Source organism: Felis catus, chromosome C1 (genome assembly GCF_018350175.1).
Source record: "Felis catus isolate Fca126 chromosome C1, F.catus_Fca126_mat1.0, whole genome shotgun sequence".
Taxonomy (NCBI): Eukaryota; Metazoa; Chordata; class Mammalia; order Carnivora; family Felidae; genus Felis; species Felis catus.
The window spans coordinates 41,530,171-41,552,797 of record NC_058375.1 but is presented as its reverse complement, the minus strand read 5'-3'; the positions used below and the strand labels follow the sequence as shown (position 1 = coordinate 41,552,797).

Below are 22,627 nucleotides of genomic sequence, written 5' to 3'. Positions count from 1 at the left end.
TTATCAACATGGACAACTGATAGTAATTAAACTGCTTCCTCACACTAGAAGAAAATACCAAGTTGTTACTATGTATTGTGACTTACAGTAAGTACACAGAAACAAAGCCATCTCTAAAACCTCCCACCTGAAGTTACTTTTACAATGTCTTTGAAAGTCTTCTAGGGGTGCCTGGGTGGCTCAGTCGGTTGAGCGTCCGACTTCGGCTCAGGTCATGATCTCACAGTTCGTGGGTTCGAGCCCTGCATCAGGCTCTGTGCTGACCGCTTGCTCAGAGCCTGGAGCCTGCTTCAGATTCTGTGTCTCCTACTCTCTCTGCCCCTCCCCCGTTCACACTTTGTCTCACTCTGTTGCTCAAAAATAAATATAAAAAATAAATAAATAAATAAGTCTTCTAGTCTTTAATTATCTCAACAGACAAGGAACTTGTTACCTCCTAACATATACTATTTCACAAAAATTCCCTTTAAGTCATAACTATTCCTCTTTCTATTCAACATTTACAATAAGACCCTACACTTATTCATGTCCTTTTTAATGGAATTTTGTTTTAAAACAAATTATCAGAATATATAGCCCTTTACACCATGTTGAGAATGGTCTTTCTTCAAAAGAACTAAGAACAAACAGAGCAGATCCTTTAAGACAGCGTGTGACTTCATATTTCTTACAGGGGCATCTTATAGTAACTCTCGAGAACAAGCTGGCTGGGTCAAGCAGATGTACCACTCATTCAATACTATACCCTCAGGGATAGTTCAGCATTGAATAAATGTGTGTGGCACTGACTGCAGCATCTGGCAGCTACTGATGCCTTGACAAGGGTCTACTCCACTCCCCCTCCTCCCTAAGATTCCTCTTGCCTTTCTGTTGTCTTCATCCTCCCCTTTGTCTACCCCCTCACTCCCTTCTTCAGGTCTTTCTTTTCTTCCCTTTTGTCCTTTAGCAGTGACCAAAGTGGTTTTGTTGCACTTTTGGCAGTCAGGACCAAAGAGGTTGCTGCTCCCTAATTTACTATATTGATAAGCCATAGTTCTCATTTGATGACTTCTTTGTGAATTCATTTAAAGTTTCAATTTTTTTTTTAACATTTATTCATTTTTGAGAGATGGAGAGAGACAAAACGTTAGTGGGGGAGGGGCAGAGAAAGAGGGAAACAGAATCTGAAGCAGGCTGCAGGCTCTAAGCTGTCAGCACAGAGCTCGATGCAAGGTTCAAACTCAGGAACTGTGAGGTCATGACCTGAGCCGAAGTCAGACAGCCAACCGACTGAGCCACCCAGGTGAACCTAAAGTTTAAATTAAACACAACTATTACAGAGAAGTAAAGGCAAATGATCTGTGATGTAAAAGAAATTAAATTGGAACAAAAGAAACGAAACCTGTAAGTTACATACATCCATAAAATTAGAAATCAACCTAAAAGGGGAAAAAAAAGCCCCTTTATGTGGCAAATATACTAAAAACAAAACAGTCTCTAGTTTTCAAGAATACTTTGCTAACAGGGGCATCTGGGTGGCTCAGCTGGTTAAGTGCCCAACTCTTGGTTTCGGCGCAGGGCATGATCTCACAGTTTGGGGTTTCGAGCACTGCATCAGGCTCTGCGCTAGCAGTGTGGAGTCTGGTTGGGATTCTTTCTCTCTCCCTCTCTGCCCTTTCCCTATTCTCTTTCTCAAAATGAATGAATAAACATTTTAAAAACAAAAATCACGACAACAAAAAAGACTCCTTTGCTAATAAAGGAAGCTATAAAATCAAGACTTTATAGCTGTATAAAGAAGAGTAACACATGATTCGACACCAGCCAAGATCTATATATTCAGTTTAAAATATATAAAGAGAGAAACATTTGGCCCAATTTCAAAAATAATATCTAGACTGCCAGAAGAACATCAGACTGCCTCAGAGCTGTATGTAAGTACTTCCTACTATCTTCCTAATACTTATATTCAATAGCATCACTTCTCAGAAAGCACTTCAAAGCTAACAAATGTCAGCAAAATTAAATGAATCCCTATTAATGACTTCAGTTGGGGCCATTAAACACTATACACACACATAACCAAATGCTTCACCTCCATGAAAAAAAAAAAGTATTGCAAGGACGTCCTTAAAACTGAAGTACATATGAACAGTAACTGCTTTGTAGAGGTACTCTTTTAGTAAAATAGTACAGGAGGCAATTTTTGAGGCAGGCAGTTAAGAGCTTTTAAGGTAATTCCTGGTGACAGAGGAAGAGTAATGAACAGTGGAGGTAAAAGTGGTAAAAGGTGGTTAAAGGTCTTGTTGAGGTCAGAATCGGGAAATAAGAAAGTCATGAGTAATCTGAGGAACGGAGGAGATTAACACAGAACAGGAAGGGCTATGGCTGAATAAATAACACTGTGAAATCAACAAAGGAGTAATTATTTTCATATCAAATCTTATTTTACAGCAAAAACATAAAGGACTAAGTACTCTAGACTCTGCTTTCTCTTATATAGGAATAGTATATAATAAAAATATGTTGCAAAAAGAGAAAAGGAAAATATATTAGAGAAATCAGACCATGTAAATCTCACAGAAAACTTCAGAATAACAAGAAAACAGAATAAGTTATCAACAGTAGAATTGTAAAGGGGAGTAGCAGCTTAAAAATTTAACAAAGGAAAAACACCAAAGAAAACAAGCCTCCTAATGAAAAAAAAAACACAACATGAATCCAGACAAAAGTAGATGATTTTTTAAAAATTAGCAAAATACACACCCGATAATTAAAATAATGAAAACTTTGCAGAAATGTCGTTTTGATAAAATATGAGAGTATTTGGAAAGTTTAAGTTCACAATTAGCAATTTGAGATGACATGCATCACAGATAGGCTTTCATCCAATGAAAGAAGTATAGAGCATACTTACAATTCAATCACTTACAATTATTTTTGAAAATTCAAGAACTGGAGAGATACCAGAAGACTGGAAAAAAGCAAGTGTGGTACTGATCTTCCATAAAAGTAAGGAAAAGAGAGAATAGAAAGTTACTTTACCATGCTGTGAGTCTGACATCAATAATTAAGTAAAGGAATAATAAGAGAAAAACCTGTAACTGAATATTCAGAGGAAAAGTAGGTACGTGAGCAGCAAGTGGCAAATTAAAAAAAAAAAAAAAAGAATATTTTATGCCAAACTTAATGGCTTTTCTGTTCCTTAGAAATTTATTTGCAAATTAAGTTTTTTGAGAAATGACACCATTTTGTCTCCTTATCAAATGACTTAAAAGTTGGCTCAATGATGAAAATAGTATACTAAAGAAACCAGAAATATTAATCAGATTATGATTTTATGTCAAGTATACTACTCTGATTTTCTTGGATTGCTGAAAACCTGAAAACATTTATAATCCCTATTGTCTCTGTGGTTTATTCACCTCACCTAAAGGAATTTCTGAGGGAAGAATTTCTATTTTTAATCCTAAAGACTACTCCACTATCAATTCATTTGGAGTGAAGATTATCAATTCAAAATTGTCAACAAAACTGAGCCTATTACTAAATACTTTCCTCCACTGTAACTTCACGCTGTTTTCCATTTAAGTCAATGTTCTGATAACCTAAGGCTCCAAAGCAAGTTCTCTTTTATCAACATGGTAGCTATAGTTAACTTACCAGCACTGCTAGGTACCCCAAGAATATCCTATAAGGTTTTTTTCTGTAGTTCTAACACCATCGATTCACCATGGATGTACTATATTAAAATCTTTTCACAGTATTAGGTCCTCTGGTAGATACTTTATAAGTTTTCTCATTTGATTATCACAAGACAGTAAGGTAGACAGACATTAACCCTATTTTTATAAGCATTTACCCAAGTCATGAGGCAGGAGTTTTCTTTAATTGGGATTTCAACCCAGTCCTTTGACTTTAACCCGTTAAATTTTTCTCTTAAATCACAATAATGTCTGAAAAGAATTCATGGCATAAGAGCACTAAAATGTAATAGAAAAACTGCCTGAAGGAGCTTGAGGTAGCTAAAATGGGCACAAGCTTTAAGGTCAGACTGATCTAGTTTTAAATCCTGAATCTGCAACTTCCTAACCAATTACCTGTATGATCTGGCCAAGCTACTTTCCCCACTGCCATTTTCTCATCTAGAGATGGGCATAATAACAAACCATTCAAAGTTGTTGGATAAATGAAATGAAAGAATATCTGTAAAGTAACACAGCAGTAAGTTTTCTACTTCCTCTTCATAATCTGGAATCATAAATAACCAGGATTCATTATCTCCAGGGCCTAACTAGTGCCTAACATAAAGAGGGCACTCAATGAATATTTGATAAAAACAAAACTGATTAATAACCAGATAATACTATAAAACATATGCAATTTTAATAGAGACCCATAATCAAAAAAGGATATAAGCCTAAGTGAAATTATATCTAATGTTCCTTTAAAAAAGGAAAACAATAAGTTGATAAATTCTGAAGATAATAGTAATAAAGATATGAGCAATACACAAAACAAGTCATAAAATACAGTTATAGAAAATAGATCAGAAAAAAAATTCCATATGAGATTTTCAGGAAAGTATTGGGTATTAAGCCTGAATCATAAAAGGTAAATTGTACTGAATTATTATTGTGGTCACAAAGAGTCAAACAACATAGAGAAAGCCTTTTTCACCATAAAATAAACTGATTTTTGAAAGTACATCAGCTCTTTAAAAAAGGAATCACTTAAGTTTAAAAAAATGGCTTATACATAGTATTAAGTTTCTGTTTAAAAATATATATATACCACAAAGCAAACGTGAATTGCTCATACAGTTGGGAAAGAGAACTCCTTTGTCAAACAGGAATTATGTACAGACATCGGTGTCAAAATTCATGAACTTGAATCATAACTCTTAGCACAACTGCTTATTCTTCATGATCTCTTCATCTAATGCTGACCCTATATGTAACCTAAGAACTTACAGAAGGAAACACTAATATTGACTGCATAAAATGACTTGGTTACAACTGCACAAAAGAGGTTTGGGATTTGTACCATTTTCCTCTGTTTTTAAATCATTGATAGCTTGTTTTTCCAAGAGTTCTCTCAATTTATTCAATAAAGTCATATAAAAAGTCCTGTCAAAACTAAATACAACAAATAAAAACCTGAAGTTTATGAATAGGATGACCACATATCCTAGTTCGTCTGGGGTAATCAATGTTTATGCCTGTTGTCTCAGAAAAAAATTATTAGCAGCCTCCTTCAATCTCAAAAGTGTTCCAGTCTGGACAATAAATTTTAGGGGCTCCTTCTCTATAAAGAATGTAGCTAGCATCCTGGAAAGTGTGTGAGATTGCCTCTGAGTTGTCAGAATGCAGCAAATTACTTAAAACATTGTTTTAAATGAAAAACGAGGTTAAAGGCTCTCAATGTAGAAAGCCAATTACAGAAGTAAGGCTTTAACGTAACTCAAGGTAATTAATATTAACTGGGTGCTCACCTTATGCTAGCTAAATGGAGACGTAAATAATATAAAAGCTACGTTTTTTAAAAGTTATCTTATTTATACACATATTCCCCTCTGAAATAAAATGCAAGTAACAAAACACATGAAATACATCATGTATTATTACTGGGGATGGGGATTAAGGAAAGGGGGTATATGAGACAGGGACTGGTATAGTGTTTAGTTTATACATTCACTTGTCTCTGATTTTTAAAAATAAGTATATATTTATTTTAATTCAAAAACATGTAAAAATATTTGGAAACTGCAGGTTTATAAATATTTTTCAAAAGTTTTATTACTGTTTTAGCTTGCAAAATTATTCTCTTACAATTATCTATAAATGCGTAAAATGTCTTGAGAGTAAATTTGACAATACAGCTGCTCAGGTACACCTTTCCAAGCAAAATGTAGCATAACAGATTTATAACATCATTTACAGATCAAAAGCACAAACTAGCAAAAAAAAAAAAGGGGGGGGGAGGGCACTAAAAAATTAGCAATCAACACTATGTTGAAATAAATGCCAAGAAGAAAAATAGCCAGTAAAACAAAGCAGAATACCTATTTTTTTCTATATCCTTCCTGCCAATAACATAATAACTCAACATTCAAGAAAGCAAACTCATGAAAGACAAAAACACCCACTACATCACTCCCTCTAACAAAGCCCTGTTTGACCATGTGATGGTGGCAATCAGCCAAAGCTTTTCTTTTCACACACTAGTTGTCAGGCTATTGGCCATCTCTTTCTTACAAGTCACAGGTTAACTCATTCCAAGATTTATATAAGCTCTGAGTGACTAACTAGTATGGGATGGAAAAAATACATTCTTCCTTTCCCCAACCTCAGACTACTACCTAGCATGCGGTTTAACAGCATTCTGGAAAGCAAAAAAGTCTCACTATTGTTAAGGGCCCACAGAAATGAAAGTTTTAGGTAAATACTGGATATTTGCTCTAAGCATAACTAACAGAAACGCATATTCAAACACATGAATCCTTAACCTGGGTATTTTAGTAGGTCAATTTTTGAAATAACTGCAGAATTCTCACAGCGTAATAGTTGTTGAAATTTTGATTATGAAATGTTTTCAAAAACAAAACTTGATATATTCCTCTAACAAACCCGGATCTCTCTGTATGGCAAAACATAACACACTGAAAATGAAACAATATCTAACAGGAGCTAAATGATGAACCAGTCAGACCAACAGACAAGTACTAAAAGGCTTAAATCTCACATAAACCAACCAAACAAAAATAGAAGAACAACACTGAAAAAAGAATAAATACTGTAATTGGTTTGGCATGTATCCCTTAAAAATCATATATGCCAAAGCAGTTTTTGTATATCTCATTTTAGCTGCCAGTGAACATTAAACAGAACAGGTTCAGCTTTTGCTAAAGCTGTTAAAAGAGTCATAGAAAATTACCCTAATTTAGTTTAATTGTGGTCACAAATCTATCAAGATGGTCTAAAACATAACTAGAATATATCAGGACAGGACTCAGTGTTCTCAACTGTATCCAAGGCCAGTGCTTGGTTTGTAGAGGTGCTCAATAAAAATTTTGCAAATGAAGGAATTGTGAAATGTCCCTACCTGTTAGCATTTAAACATAAAAAGTAATCAAAGAAATTATAAATCAGTGTATCATGAAAAAAGCATAAATAACTTGTTTACTCTAAAGAATTTATTACTTTACAAGAATGGAAGCTGGCTTTTTTATGGCTAGGTAAAACTTCTTAAATAAAAAAAAGAAGTAACAGATAAGACACTATATTGTACAGGCAGTACAAAAAACAAGACCAGGCAGGGGCACCTGGGTGGCTCAGCTGATTGAGCGTCCAATTCTTGGTGTCGGCTCAGGTCATGATCTCATGGTTTGGTCCGTGTGATCAAACCCTGTGTCGGGCTCTCCAATGGCAGTGCAGAGCTGCTTGGGATTCTCTACCTCTCTCTCTGCCCCCACCCCAATTCATGAACCCACATGCTCTCTCAAAATAAATAAACTAAAAACAAAAACAAACAAAAAACAAGACCAGGCAATGACAACCGACTTACCCCTCTAAAACCTCATTCTTCTCATGCCAAATCTTCTCACGAGCAGTTTTACACATGCAGGTATCCCCTGATCTTTCAAAAGTCCACCTTACCACTTTGCTTTCACAAAAGACCTTCATCAGTACTTATTTTCACTAACCAAAAGATATCTGAAGAGGGTATCTGCTTTTATGAAAAAAGGCACAAAGCAAAAACAGCATTCAACATTTGTTTTGCAGCAAGCTGTTAGAGGCAGCAAATACCACAATCAAGAATGGCACCACCAAGCTCCTTCTCTGGGAACTACACTAAGCATCTCAGCCATTATGCTGCCACAGCTTGATCTGTGAGCATTTGTGCTTTATCTAAATTTCTTGAGCATCCATTAGCAAGACAACCTAAAGTGTCAGAAAAGTCTGAGGTTATTTTTAGGGTCTGAGATCCTTCAGAAATCTTTCCACTTAAATTTATGGTAATTGCTTCTTCACTTTACACCATTTTGACTTAGGAAAGATTTCATAAGAACACTCTAAGTTCAAAAAGCTGAGGAAAGTTATACCGTTCTAGGGTTGGAATTCAGTGTTACAATAATGATTTATTCATTGGGTATCTTTTTTGACTATGGCACTGTGCTAGATGCCAAGATGAATCAGATGTAGACCGTGCCCTAAGAGTTTCAAATCTGTAAGAGAAGATAAACATCTGTCTACAAATAATTGATTCAAACGTGGTAAAATAAGTGTTATGAGAAAAGTGCTAAGAGATCAGAGGGGAAAGTTGAGAGGATAAGAAAGGTTTCACAGAGGTAGCACTGTGAAGTACAAGATTTGGACGGACATGTGAGGGGGAAAGTATTATAGCAGTGGCCAGAGGCAGGAAACATCATAATGAAACGGAGTATTTGAACTTCTCTTCAATGATGGGGCTATAGAAATGAGAGCAGGGTTAAGTAAACTAACAAGGGATGCTGGACCCAGGAATGAGGAACAGGAGGAAGCCTTCACCACCTCAAGCCTAAAGGAACAAGGAAGGAAACATTACCTAGGATGATCTGGAGGAGGAGCTAATCAAAGGACGCTCTAACACAGTGCATAGCCACTGCCAGAAATGCATCAAAACAGAGTAGCAAGAGGAATAAAGTCCACAAGAGCTCTCTCTTTTCCTCCTTCCATCGTCTGTCACTACGTCCCATTCCCACTGGCTAACCCCAACCAGAATCCAAAGGAAAAAGAGCCTCAGGTGACACAGGCTGTAAAGGTCAGCCTTCCTGAGCAAAGAGCAGAGAAGGGCAAAGAATCAATCTGCAGGAAAATGGAAAATAACCAGAAAAAGCATCCTTAGACTCAGGGGCTAGTATAAACATAGAGAGGCTGTAAAGAGAAGGAGGCCAAATGAGGGACAATATGCTCTGGAAGGAGAACATGTTTTTCAGATTCAGATGCTGAATCCGAAAAGAAATCAAAATTAGTGGCTTAACTGGAAAAATTACTAGGGTTTGGGGAGGTAGGAGAGCAAAGGATGGAGAACAGCAGCAGGTTAGCACTCTGGTTCTCTCTATAGTCAAAAGAGCAAGAATCATAGGACTCTAGGCCTAGTTAATCTAGCCTCTAACTGTGACCTTGGGCTAGTCCTTTGGCTTCTCTGAAACTGTTTTTTCCACTATAATAATAGGTAGAGGTTGTGTTATAACATTAAGATCCCTTCCAACTCTAGGAGCCTGTAAAGCCAGTATCTCCAGGTAAATAAGCATGTTCATCAAGTGAGTAAATAACCTTCCTGCACTGGAAAAACCTGGAGTCCACTTATTTACTTTTATAAAAAATTAATTTCATTTAAATAAAGACAATAAGAACTTGTAGGTTCCAACTGCAGCCAAGTCCTGCACAATACAACAAAGAATGTTAAAATACAAGCAGACTATCATTTAGTATAACCTTGAAACTGAGTGACAAAGACCAATGTAACCAGATTTTAAAACATGCTTTGGAATGCAGAGAATGCAAAGAAACAATGGAGTAAGCAGAATAACTTGACTAAAGTGGCACATTTTGGAAAAAACAAAATGAGGTGATAAAATATAGCAAAGAAGCAAAGTTCTTAAAGGTGTCTTCAGAAATAAATGAACTCCAATGTAAAGTCTTTGTCTCTCTCGCTCTCTCTCTCACACACCTGGGAACAATTTCTTCACGACACAGATATTCAATGAATATGCTATGTGCCAGGTACTATCATGGTCTCCAAAGGACATCTTTAAGGACAATACAGAAAACAGCAAATATAATTAATCATTACCTAATCTTCTGGAATGAGCTCAAATTTCACCCCTTCCAAGCAACATACTCTGACTTCCTACGATACTAACTACCATAGAACTAATTAGTGCTGGTACTGTAATCAGTATTCTTCAAAATACATCAGAGATCATACAGACTGGGGGGCAGAGGGAGTTTGCCTAGGAATCTGCTCACCATTTATAACACTGTTTCTAAATATTCTCTCCAATCCCGTCTCTCAGAAGTGGCAGCAACTAGGGAGCTTGGTGACTTAGGAAATATTTCTACCTCACAGGGGATAAAGCTAAGTTTGCGTTTGCACACTTAGGACATCGTTAAGTCATATATTTTGACCATTTAACAAGCATTCATTGAGCACCTACTATGTGCCAAGCACTGGACTACAGACAAAGGCCCTGGGGATACAAAGATGAGTAAAGACCTTTGACCTCTGGAGGTCAGGGTGTAATGCAAGAATCAGACATGTGAACAAAAAATCTACAATACAATCCAATGAAGGCTCAAATACAGAGATATTAACAAAGTGCTATAGTGGCACACAAAGGACAAGAGCAACTCTAACTGGCTCTGTCTGAAGAAAGACCTCAGAGAAAAAGTAAGATGTGAGCTGTAAGTGAAAGGAAGAACTGGAGGTTTATCACTTGCCAGAATTCTAAGCAATTATAATTCTAAGCAAGAGGGAAAGGCTGTTTAAGGACAAAGAGCTGAGAGGCTAAGTCATGTTCTAAATAATTAACAGTTCACAGTGCTGGAGTGGATAACTTGGGTAGAGCACCTGCAGCTAGCTAAGTTGAGACTAAAGAGAGATAAATTAGGACCAGGCTGTGAAGGGCCTTGGACTTGACAGACAGCTGACTTTGGCAAAATGGATTCAAAACAGATTTTTAAGCACTGATGACTGAGTCTGATCTGATTAGGGATAAATAATGTGAGGAGAGGGAAGACTAGTTAGAAGGTTTTGCAAAAGTCTAGGTAAGAGATGATGAAAGCCTAAATTAAAGCATTATCATGTGGGAAAACAAGGACAAATCCAAGAGATATTACTAACGCAAATTTAACAGGATCTGGTGACTGGACATGAATAAGGGAGATGGAAAACAGCTTTAAATGACTAATTACCTATGTATGGTGGAACTTCAATTAATTAAAATATTTAGGGAGAGGGCAGGGCGCCTCAGTGCCTCAGTCAGTTAAGCATCTGGTTAAGCTCAGGTCATGATCTCACCGTTAATGAGTTGGAGCCCCACATCATGCTCTCTGCTATCAGCACAGAGCTGATCCTCTTCGGATCCTCTGTCACACTCCCCACACCATCACCCCCACACCCTCTGTGCTCTTTCAAAATAAATAAACTTTAAGATATAAATAAGTAACATATTTAGGGAGACTTACTTGGCTTAATTATATATTCACGCTAAGAACTATTCTTTCAAACATAACCTTTGTTTAAATCTTTATTGAAAAACCTTGCTGAATATAATAGGCTAACTACATTAAAACTGTCTTTTTCTATAGAATCCACATAAACATCAGTTATCATTCCATACTACAAAGTCTAGGCACTGATAGAACTCAACATATCGCAGGGGTATACCCTAGAATTTGCTTTCAGAATAAAAGCCTGGTATTATCTTCCTCAAGCAACAGACTGCACACCATGCAACAGCCTGATTTTCCAATCAGCAGAATATGGCTGGATCATGATGCTCCTTCCTGGTTGAATCAAACTTAAACTCCCTGATATGATCTTCATATCATCTGGGGATGGCTGATTAGATTATTACTGAATACAATCTTTTTGCGTTAAAAAAAAATCCACCTAGAACTTTAGAAATATCAAAATGGATGTGACCAAGAGCCTTTGCAGCTTAGTATTTATTGAGAGGCACTTCAAGCATAATGCCATCTCTGTCAAAACCAAACTCAGGACACTTGGAAACAGATCTGGCTTGTCTGTGATATTCCTTATTTCTCATTTAAGCTCTCAGACTAAAAGTCCGAGTTTTGGTGGTTTATATTTTCCCTGAGTTAGGGAAGGTAATATTTTATTTGTCTCTTGCTAAGCTGCACAAAAAATGGAAGCTAAAAAAATTTTTTTAAAATGAAAGATGTTGACCCTAATCCTTAAAGGGTTTTATCACTTAATTCAACACAGGCAATGTTCTGAGAAATGATTCACAAACAGTGTTTGCAATTTTCCAATTTAAATATCACTACAAAAGCTCTTAAAACTGCAACTACATGCCTAAACTTCTCCACTGAAAAGTAGGAGAAATAATTACTTGATTGGTTTTTAATTTCCTGAACACAGCTAAAAGTAAACAATTTAACGGACAAGCAAAACCAAATGTAACTTCAAATTAGCAAAAAGTTTTCTGGCTCAATACAGCTCTTTCATAACAAAAATACTCGTGAAGTACGGTATGAATGCTGAAAAAACTGCATGATTCAAACATGCTTTTTACCCTATTCATTATATTCAACTTTGTATTACTGAGTTGTGCTAAGAACCTAACCCTTTACCTCCAGTTTTTCTGAGAACCCCATATTACTCCAAAGTTTTTAATTTTTTGTACAAGCTACCAAATAAGAATAAAAACACCCCCCCCCCAAATAATAGCACCTATAATTATTACACACAAAAAATACTAGGCCAGGCTAAAAGAACAACAGGGCCAAAAATAAAATGTTTGGCCTGCAACTGGAGATTCTATTAATGGGCAACTGGTCAAAATTAAGCTTTCACACTACGAGAAAGCTTAACTTTTGTGTTTATATCTTGAGAGAGCTTTCGAAAAGGAAAGTGAGTTCCACAGAAATGAGAAAAAGGGGAAGAGATACCCTCCAGGCTGGTTTGGTGGCGAATGACCTCTCTGTGGAACAAGAGGCCCCTAGCCTCACCCTCCAACCCATCTCAGCCGAAGAAGTGAGGAGAGCTCCCCGAGAAGAGAGGGCCTCGGTGGCCACGTCGTCCTACTCACCCCAGAGGGCAGCGGAAAGGAGGCGGGGAGAGAGCGACATTCGCGCCCACGGCCCGGCCAGGCAGCAGGGACCCCGGGGACTCAGGGGTGGGGGCCGGCCCCTTTCCCAGACCCTCTGGGTCTACTCACTCCGCAAGTGGCCAGCAAGAAAGCCATTCGCCAAGGCCCCCGCCCTCTGTGCCTCCAGAGGAGGGAACTAGGTGCCGCTTCCAAGCACCCCTTTTCTCTCCCCCAGTCCGTATCCCCCAGAACGCAATGAAGTCTCTCCACTCAGGTTCCGCCAGTCCCCCGGGACACCCCTTTAACCGCCCCCCATTCTTGCCCCGCCCCCCGCCCGGGCCTAAGGGCCGCACCGATTGGCTGGCCCTGGCGGCTCCTGGCAAAGAAACCCCTGGCGATTGGCCATAGGTCACCTGCTGTAAAAGAGGTGAGCGGCTGATGATTGGCCGTTAGGCCAATTTTGGGTGGAGAGGCGAGAGGGAGACGTCTACTCACGGGAGGGACAGGCAGCTGCGGTGGGCACCGGAGAGCCTGCCCCCCTGCCTTCCTGCCCAGACCTTACCCCTGCTGCTTCCTCACGGAGCCCGGGGCCCCCCTCGGGGGCTGTGAGCTGGGAACCCAAGCCTGCTGCAGGACCTATGTTTCGAGACGTGCAGCTGCTGCCAGCTGAGCCCACGCACTCCTTAGGAAAGGGAGGTCACTGCTCAAGGGAGCTGGGCTTGGCTTGAGAACTTCAGCCCCAGGAATTCCCATAACGTGGCGACTGGAGAAGAATTTACCGACGAAAAACTGCTCCACCTACACCCACCGACTTCTAGTTTACTATCTAAAAATCTGGCAGCTGTGGAACCAAGTTTCATCTCGCTGCTTTTGCTTACTTCCGCAAAGTTGTTTGTGTCGCGTGCGGGGGGGGGGGAGGGTTGGGGGGAAGGAGTTGAGGGGGGGAAAAGATACTTCATCAGTAAACAAAAGCGTGGGTGCCTGTTTTATTAATACAGGAAACATCGTAGGCCTGCTGTTATGCCACAGCTCCATAAGGAATGTAGGTGGTTTGTGAAGATGCTTCAAGAAACTAAATGGCATAACTTCACATTAGATCAAAAGTTCGAATTTAGAGGACCTTAACAGTTAATTATCCAAAATGCAGGGAATCACAGGCATAAATGATTAACTTACTGCTCCGGAGGACAATCTCCTTTTCTTTCCCTTACTATTTTTCTTTCTGGTTATTTGTACATCTGCAACTACTAAATTCCTAAGCACCTTAATTTTTCTAGCTCTGTTGCTATCCCCTACAACTAGCATAGTGTGCCCTGCACAGAAGGCTCAATAAATGCTTGCTGCACTCAAGATACGTACAGTTTAATGTAAATTTTTTTTTTCCCAAAATGCCCAATACCAAACATAATCTCTTTTTCCCAAACCCATGCTTCAAAACCCTGGTCTTCCAGTACTCCCTCTATGTCAGTAAACGATAACCACTACCATCCACTCTAATATGCAAACCATAAACTGGACAGTCCATGTTGCCTCTCTCATTCCACCTTCAATCCATCAAGTTCCATCATTTTTACCTCCCCAATACATTCTCAATTATGCCCACCTCTCCCCATTACCACCACTCGGTTATAGGTCTGGGCCTTTTGCAATAAACTTCCTGAATCTACCCTAGCTCCTCCAATTCAGTCTTAACACTATAGCCATAGTAGTTGGTTTTCAAAGCCAATTTACCCCCTCCTCGCCCCCTACCACAACCAATTAAAGAACTTCAACTGCTTTCCAATGTGCTTAGGATACAATTCAGTCTTTAACAATGGCTTACAAAGTTTAGCTCTACTTACACCCTTAGTCCATTTTACACCTTCCACTCCTTCATTTTTTGCATTTCACATAATGACCTTTTTCAAGTTTCTTCAATTTGCCATGGACTTTCCAAGCTCATAGCCTTGGAGCCGGCTGTTACTTCTTTTACACTTATCCACTTGACACAAATCTTCAATTTACTGCTATTCATCATCTTATCCTCCCCACCTATGTGAATTCCTATTATGTTCTCATGGCCCCTATAACTCTCCTTTACAAAACTTATCACAGCTATAATTTTACATGTATTTGAGTTACTCTTTTTAATTACATAAAATACTTTTTAATTTCATAAAATACTCTTTACATAAAATGAGATAATTTACATAAAATAAAACACATCTATTTTAGATGTACAGTTCAACATATTTTGATAAATGTATACATACATGTAATCACCACAATTAAGACACAGAATATTTCTATCACCCCAGGATTTCTCTTAAGCCCCTCAAGCAGTCAATCCCACCAACCACTGCTCTATTTGCATTATTCTTTCATTAATGTTCGTGTTCACCACTAGACTGTAAGCTTAATTAGGCAAGGATCTATCTGATTTGGTTCAACAGTATATCCTCAATATTTAGCCATATGCCTGGCACATATTAAATGCTTAATAATGGATTTTCTATGTTAATAGATTATGAAAATAAACATCAATTGTATGATAAATATCAAACCATAAGCAGTGATGTAGAAAAATACATGAATTTTGCCAGATGGACAAGGTCAATGTCTAGCAACTTTCACTAACACCCTTTAACATTTTCCTTTAATATCTGCCTTTCTAGCAGTTTTGTGCTTGAGCAGCCCAAAGTATGTAATTCAATATTGGCTGATCCAACAGTTCTCCAGGGGAAAAAAGCCTCCATCTCTAATTCTATGTACTGTACTGTTTAACCCCATAAGAGACATAATACTTATTTATATGTTTCTTGCTTACCAGGTCCATCATGTGCTTATGTCTTATCTCCCCAACTAGACAAAAAGACCCATGGTGTCATCAGTGACTTCATATTTAACAGTGTCTATCAAAGTGTCACACTTTTTAAAAAAGTGTTCTCCAAATCTACCACCACCACCACCACCATCATCATCATCATCATCATCATCATCGGTCAGTCATTTCAAAATATAATGCACTATCATTTTTGACAATATAGGGTAAATAGTAAAGTTCTAGTAAGATTTTAGTGGACCTGATTATCATTAGTTTTTTTTTATTAATAAGCTGAAGTATTAAGATTAGGGGTAATGGCAATAGAATATATGAGTTATGATGGTCTCTTAAGACAATTGAGTTTTCTTCTACTGTGTGTGTGTGTGTGTGTGTGTGTGTGTGTGTGTGTGTATAAAACTCTACATTCTAGTTACACATTTAAAGAGACCACAGCTACAATCCAAAGTCTACCCGTTCATCTAGTTTCATGCTAGAGATAACTATTTGTTACATATAGTTCTCATTTTCCTAATCCTAGCATAAAGTTAATGTGCATGAAAGATGTACTATTTAAGATGAAAAATAATTACGTGATACAGGGCAACTTGACCCATTTTATCTCAAGAAACTAGAGGACTCATAAGCAAATTTGGCAACTCAAATTGTTTTTTAAAACATCTACAAATTGGGGCACCTGGGTGGCTCAGTCAGTTAAGCATCCAACTTCAGCTCAGGTCATGATCTCACGGTTTGTTGGTTCGAGCCCCGCGCCGGGCTCTGTGCTGACAGCTCAGAGCCTGGACCCTGCTTTGGATTCTGTGTCTCCCTCTCTCTCTGCTCCTCCCCCACTCACGCTCTGTCTCTCTCTCTCAAAAATAAACATTAAAAAAAAGTTTTAAAAAATCTACAAATTATTTCAGAAGAAAGTTAAGGGACCAATGCCTTAAACCCATATATAGCAATGGATTTCCAATGTATGCATAAAAAAAAAAGTCTTCAATACTTATCTTTGAACTAAATAACTAAGGCTATTATGTGATTAAATTAGTACTTCTGTTTTTGTTCAAGATAAAGAAGAATACAATAGGATGAATAAGGAGTACAAAAAACAACCTGAGAAAAATAAAAACACAAAGATTCAGGGTGAGGGGGTCTTTCAAATGGCAAGAGGTCAAGCAAAAAATAGGCCAATTTTACCTACAGCTATTAAGATGAAAAGAAAATTTTAACCATACAGAATTCATCCACTACTTTCAAAAATATTCTGCTAGAGGGCTCAATTATGTTTATGTATATATTACATTTATATTCATAGTATATGAATATATACCTATGAATTTGCTTTGCAACTCAGGCCAAATGACTGGAACAGGTAACATTAAGAGACAACTCTTGGAAGAAGGACATGCAGCTCCACTATTTAACCAGTATCCAAAAGTCTCAAATTTCCACATAGAAACTTTGGTCATATGGAATCGAAACACCACTTGCCATATGGTAGAAGCAGTCTGTACTATCTCGTGACCACGGTGACCATATTCCAAAAGTTTATTTTATTTGCAATTCTCAGTGCATTATCAAACAGAAGAATTATTTGGTTCAAGGTTAGGAATAAACACCCTTTATAAACCACACAATGGCTATGATAGTGTACTGCCTTGTTCACCAATATATCTTTAGTATCTTCTTAACACAGGGACTGACATGTATTAGGTACTTAATAAATATCTGTTAAATGAATGAAATGCCAGGTATTATACTATGAAAATAGCAGTACAAACAACTAAAAAGCCTGAAAATGGCTAGTAAAGCAAGCAGAACAGAGAAAGCAGAGACAGAAGGCTGTTGTTTTACTGTATGAGCCCTTTAGTACTATTTAATTTTAAAAGCTTATATTAGGTACTAGTGCCCCAATTTTTACACATAAAATTCTGCAACTTGTAGATTTCATTAAAAACACATGAGTTGCTGGGGTGCCTGGGTGGCTCAGTCGGTCGAGCGTCCAACTTTGGCTCAGGTCATGATCTCATGGTATGTGAGTTCGAGCCCCACGTCAGGCTCTGTGCTGACAGCGGGGAGCCTGGAGCCTGCTTCATTCGGACTCTGTGTCTCCCTCTCTTTCTGCCCCTCCCCAACTCATGCTCACTCGCGCTCTCTCTCTCAAAAAAAAAAAAAAAAATTAAAAAAAAAAAAGACACATGAGTTGCCAAATTTGGTTAGAAGTACAAAGCTCCTTGCTACAAAATGGATGAGATGGCTTTGTATTATGTAATTACTCTTCATTTTAAATGCTCCTGCTTTTATGTCCTCCAACTTTATGTAAAATTAGGAAGTTAACAAACTGTGTGTTTATCTCTAAAGAAAGGGTGTGGGAAACACTACTACTTTTATATACTTCTACATATTGAAAAAAATTTTTAGAAGCATGACTTACTTATGTCATTATTTTATTTTAATTTCAATTAAAATTGAAATTCTCATTTTTAATGAGAAATTCAATCCTCATTATTTTTATTTTCTACTTTATACTAGACTGAACTCTGTAAAGTCAAAGACAACACGGCACTTATTCACAATTATATCCTCGATAACTAGTACAGTGCATGGAATACATTAACTGTGTGGTATTTACCAAATGCGTAACTTTTTTGTATTCTCCATATGTTCTGAAGTGAACATGCACTATTTTTTCTTTAATTTTTAAACCTTACTTTTATACAGAGAAGGCAGGAAAATATATAATAAATTCTAAAAGATTTCCATAAAAACACAGTTATGATAAATTTCTGGCAGTTAAAGGAATGACCTTCAGCAGCTATAAGACTGAATCATCTGTTCTTTTAATTTAAAAAATTTTTTTGAGAGAAAGCGCACACAAACACTAGTGCACGCAGGGGAGGCACAGAAGGAAAGGGAGGGAGAGAATCCCAAGCAGGCTCCACGCTGGGATTCAGGGCTCAATCTCACCACTGTGAGATCATGACCTGAGCTGAAATCAAGAGTCAATGCTTAACTGACTGAGCTACCCAGGCACCCCTGGACCATCTGTTTTTGTTTCCTAAGAGTTTAAGATAGATGGGCCATTGCTTGGACAAAAGAACTGAAGAAAATTATGAATCCTACAATCCTAAATGCCAATTTGGGAGCCAGATATTATCTACCCTCAGTAATTGCAATGACTATGGAAACAGCCCTTAGGGAAATTTTTCTTTGTTATAGGAAACCCAAGTAACTGGCTACTTCTCCATACCACTTCACCTATGGAAAAGGTGGACACATATATATTGCAATCATTTTCTTTGGGAAACAAAGAGTTTCAATGGAGAAAAACAAAACACATCTATTTTTCTCCATGATACAAAAATAAAATCTAAGGTAACAGGAGAAACACTACAATGCTGGTAAACAGATACTTATATACTGAGAAATTGAAACATATGTTCAAAAAAACTAATCTTCAGTGAAGTAGCTTAACACCTAAGAATAGTACTCAAAAGATTTCTATTAATTGTAGCTACCCAGTAAGACACATGAGACATTACAGAAAAGAGGGCAGAATTAAGGTATCCTAATACTAAAGATTAGTTTCTCAGCTACTATCCCAAATTATACCTTAAATACAAAATTTGGCAGGTATGTAATTGACCGAAGTATCTAATTTTGAAAAAAGCCTTCATAATGGCTCTATAATGGTTCTGTTATTTTTCAGCTTCAATAATGATTTGCAATCTGAATTCTATCACATTTTCCTTACGTATAATTAGGTTTTACCCACAGATTCAATGGCATTTCTGGTGAGGTTTCTACTAGCCCTCTCTATTCCCCTCAGCCATATTCTTACACAAGGTATCATGTCCTTTCTAGGGGCTTGAGATCAAAGCCAATGGATAATGAATGAACAGTAAAGGGCAAAAATTATAAAATTACAAGACAGTAGCAATGAAATTCCAATTTGATAACCACCTAAGATACAGTCTACAATGGCCTACATAAACCTATATAGACAAGGACAATTATAGCCCAATTTCTCGGACCAAACAACAATCACAGAAGCCATTTAGTATGAAAAAATTTTAAATATCAACTAATTTATAGCATAAATGTAAAAAAATATAAAGGTCTATACTACTCAATTAAACATCTACATGAAGGTTTTTAAACTGGAATCTAAAAAAGTATCTACCACAATCTTCTATGTTTTCATTTTTTCTATAACCTATATAGCCACAAACTGAATCATCTCAGTAACAACCTTAAATCCAAGTGGTACCAACTTATTTCATTGTTCATTTTGTTTATGATCAACTTGGCACCAAGTACTACTACTTGTCACAGAAGAGCCTTGACTATGAAAATGACATATTTTGTGAAGTGAAGGTCAAATAACCTCATAGGATGTGATGTACAAATGAAGGTTTCCCAGTAGTCAGAACAGAGAAAAGTGGCAAGATGACAGTTATCACAATCCATAGCAGTGTATACATGTCAAACTTAAAAAGATTCTATACCCTAACAGTCAGTACCATTTTCACATTGTTAGTAGTGACCCATTTTTACAAGGCAGTATCATTCATCACATTAAATAAATGTTAATTTAGATTTTATTGCTTTGTATTTTGTTTGTATTTAACTTTCAATTTTCTTTTGGATGTATAAAATTTTAAATACAAGAAGTTTATGCCTAGCTTAATTTTTGCCCACATTAAATAACATGATATATATAATACTTGAAACACTGGAATTTTGGGCTTGCAAGAGTTTTATTTTGTTTTTTTTTCTAAAATAGGTCCTAGTTTACTGAAGATTATAAACCTTTTTTACATCTGTATGATATACAGACAAGCTGCTATAATTCACAAAACTTTGCACAGTATAGGTAACACTGCTAAACCTACAGGATGTAGCATCCTATCTTCTTCCAGTGATCAATTCCTTGCTTGGCAATCTCTTGCATTTTGTCTGTACTAAAGCTTACTAGGGCAAATAAACTAAAAGTTTCCCTCCATTAATCAGTTTCAGCAAATATCCACTGAAGGATTCTTACAGGCTAAGAAGAGGGGAATAAGAAGCTCAACAGCCCCTATGGCCCCTCTTCAAGGAGTATCCTAATTTAGTTGGTTGTAAATACATGCAAAGATAACACAAGCTAACATACAAATTTAGAATGACTAATGGAAATTAAACTACTATAGGAGTTGCAAGGAGAGAAGATTTTAATTGTCTTCTCACATCCTCAGACTATCCTAATTGCAATTTTAAGATACCCACAGAGGAGGGGCACCTGGGTGGTTCAGTCAATTAAATGGCTGACTCTTGCTTTCAACTCAGGTCATGACCTCACCGTTCCTAAGTTTGAGCCCCACAGCAGGCTCCGCACTGAGAGTGTGGAGGCTGCTTAGGATTCTCTCTCCCTCCCTCCCTCCCTCTCTTTCTCTCTCTGCCCCTCCCCTGCTCATGTGTGCTCTCTCTCAAGATAAGTAAATAAACTTAAAAAAAAAAAAAAAAGATACCCACAGAGAAGCAGGGAAAACAGGAAAAGAGGAAAGATAGAAGGAAAGGGAAAAGGTACAAGAGATGCTAGACGAATTTACAGTTAATCAGAATAAAAGGAAGAATGGAACTAATATTTATGAATACTTTCTACATACAAGGTAGAATATATTAGAGATATTATAAATCTGAACACAACTTTATTGAGGCTTTATACTTACCTTTAAAGATCAGCTCAGACTTAAAAGAAATTAAGTACTTACTAACCCACATTATACAGCTAGTAAGAGGGCAGAGCCAGGACCCAAGTCTTGATAAGCCTAACTCTACAGATTTTCTACTATAATATACTGCTTCTTAAACCATATTCAAGTTAGACAGTGCCTAGTGGGCTAGGCACATAGGTGCTATGATAAAAATACTATCAAAAAGATAGGTTTGCTCTCACCTCATGAAACTTATAATCTCAAATGGGAGATGAATTAAACAATAATGTATTATTAAAAGAGATAATGCATGTAAAGCCCACATAGTTCCTGGCACATAAGAAATGCTCAAATATTAGTTGCTACTGTTATTACTACATACCAGAATGTTATATGGACCACAAAGGAGGGGAAATTACAGCAGAGGTTAAAGAGGTAAGAGAGTACTTTTTTTCCCTCCATGTTTGGATATTTTTTCAGCAACTAAATCAGCAGGTGGTTTCATGGAATAGATGTAAAATAAGGAGAAAAAGAAATTAATGTGTATTCCTTAGAATATAGGGACATGCATAACTGCTGAATTAGGTATTTTCTTCCTATCTAATAAATTTGGGTGCCAGAAGTATGGTTAGAGCTATCCTAAGTCAGGGCAATGGAAAGGGGCCTTAGCAGGAGTGGCTGTTACAACTAGAGTTTGTTGTGTTAAAGATGCATGAGCTTCCCAGGGATCAGGTTAGTAAGGTAGAAGGATAATGGAATCCTCCTTAAGATGGCTACTTTCTACCACAATGAGACTCAGAATTAAGAATTAAAAGAATGTTAAATGTTCTGCCAAAAATAGAAACTGGGGTGTGAAGGGAGCAAGTGCTTAGTCAGAGAGCAAATAACAAAATGCCTGTGTCAATGAACTGTGTAGCATGGGATATCCCAATGGGAGGATGTCCAAAGAATTCCCTGATGAACTCCAATTTATTTATTTTTTATTTTTTTAATATATGAAATTTATTGTCAAATTGGTTTCCATACAACACTCAGTGCTCATCCCAAAACATGCCCTCTTCAATACCCATCACCTACCCTACCCTCCCTCCCACCTCCCATCAACCCTCAGTTTGTTTTCAGTTTTTAAGAGTCTCTTATGCTTTGGCTCTCTCCCACTCCCAATTTAAAAAATCTAATATTTAGGCACCTGGCACACATAAGTCACCAGTCATATAAGACTTGGGCTATTTTTTTCCTGTACTCCCTTTTCATATCCTTGCCCTAACTCAGAAGGAATACCTATGAAGAAGACAGAAGACAAGTGAAAAAAAATGAATCCTTTCCATT

At 37.3% G+C, this 22,627-nt stretch overlaps 1 protein-coding gene across 8 annotated transcripts in view; it reads right to left on the bottom strand.

Moving 5' to 3' along the window:
- The window catches only part of OSBPL9 (oxysterol binding protein like 9), a 191,603-nt gene that overhangs the window by 50,237 nt on the left and 118,739 nt on the right, over positions 1-22,627 (bottom strand). For 4 of the 8 annotated variants that reach the window (XM_011284993.4, XM_045035813.1, XM_011284994.4 and 1 more), the window contains exon 5: positions 2,912-2,980. The exons of 2 other annotated variants lie outside the window; for them this stretch is intronic. In XM_011284993.4, the coding sequence (XP_011283295.1) occupies positions 2,912-2,980 (69 nt within the window). Of the gene's footprint in view, positions 1-2,911; positions 2,981-12,799; positions 13,094-22,627 lie in introns of those variants that run through there. 2 more of the 8 variants (XM_011284998.4, XM_019837000.2) reach the window with 2 other exon arrangements.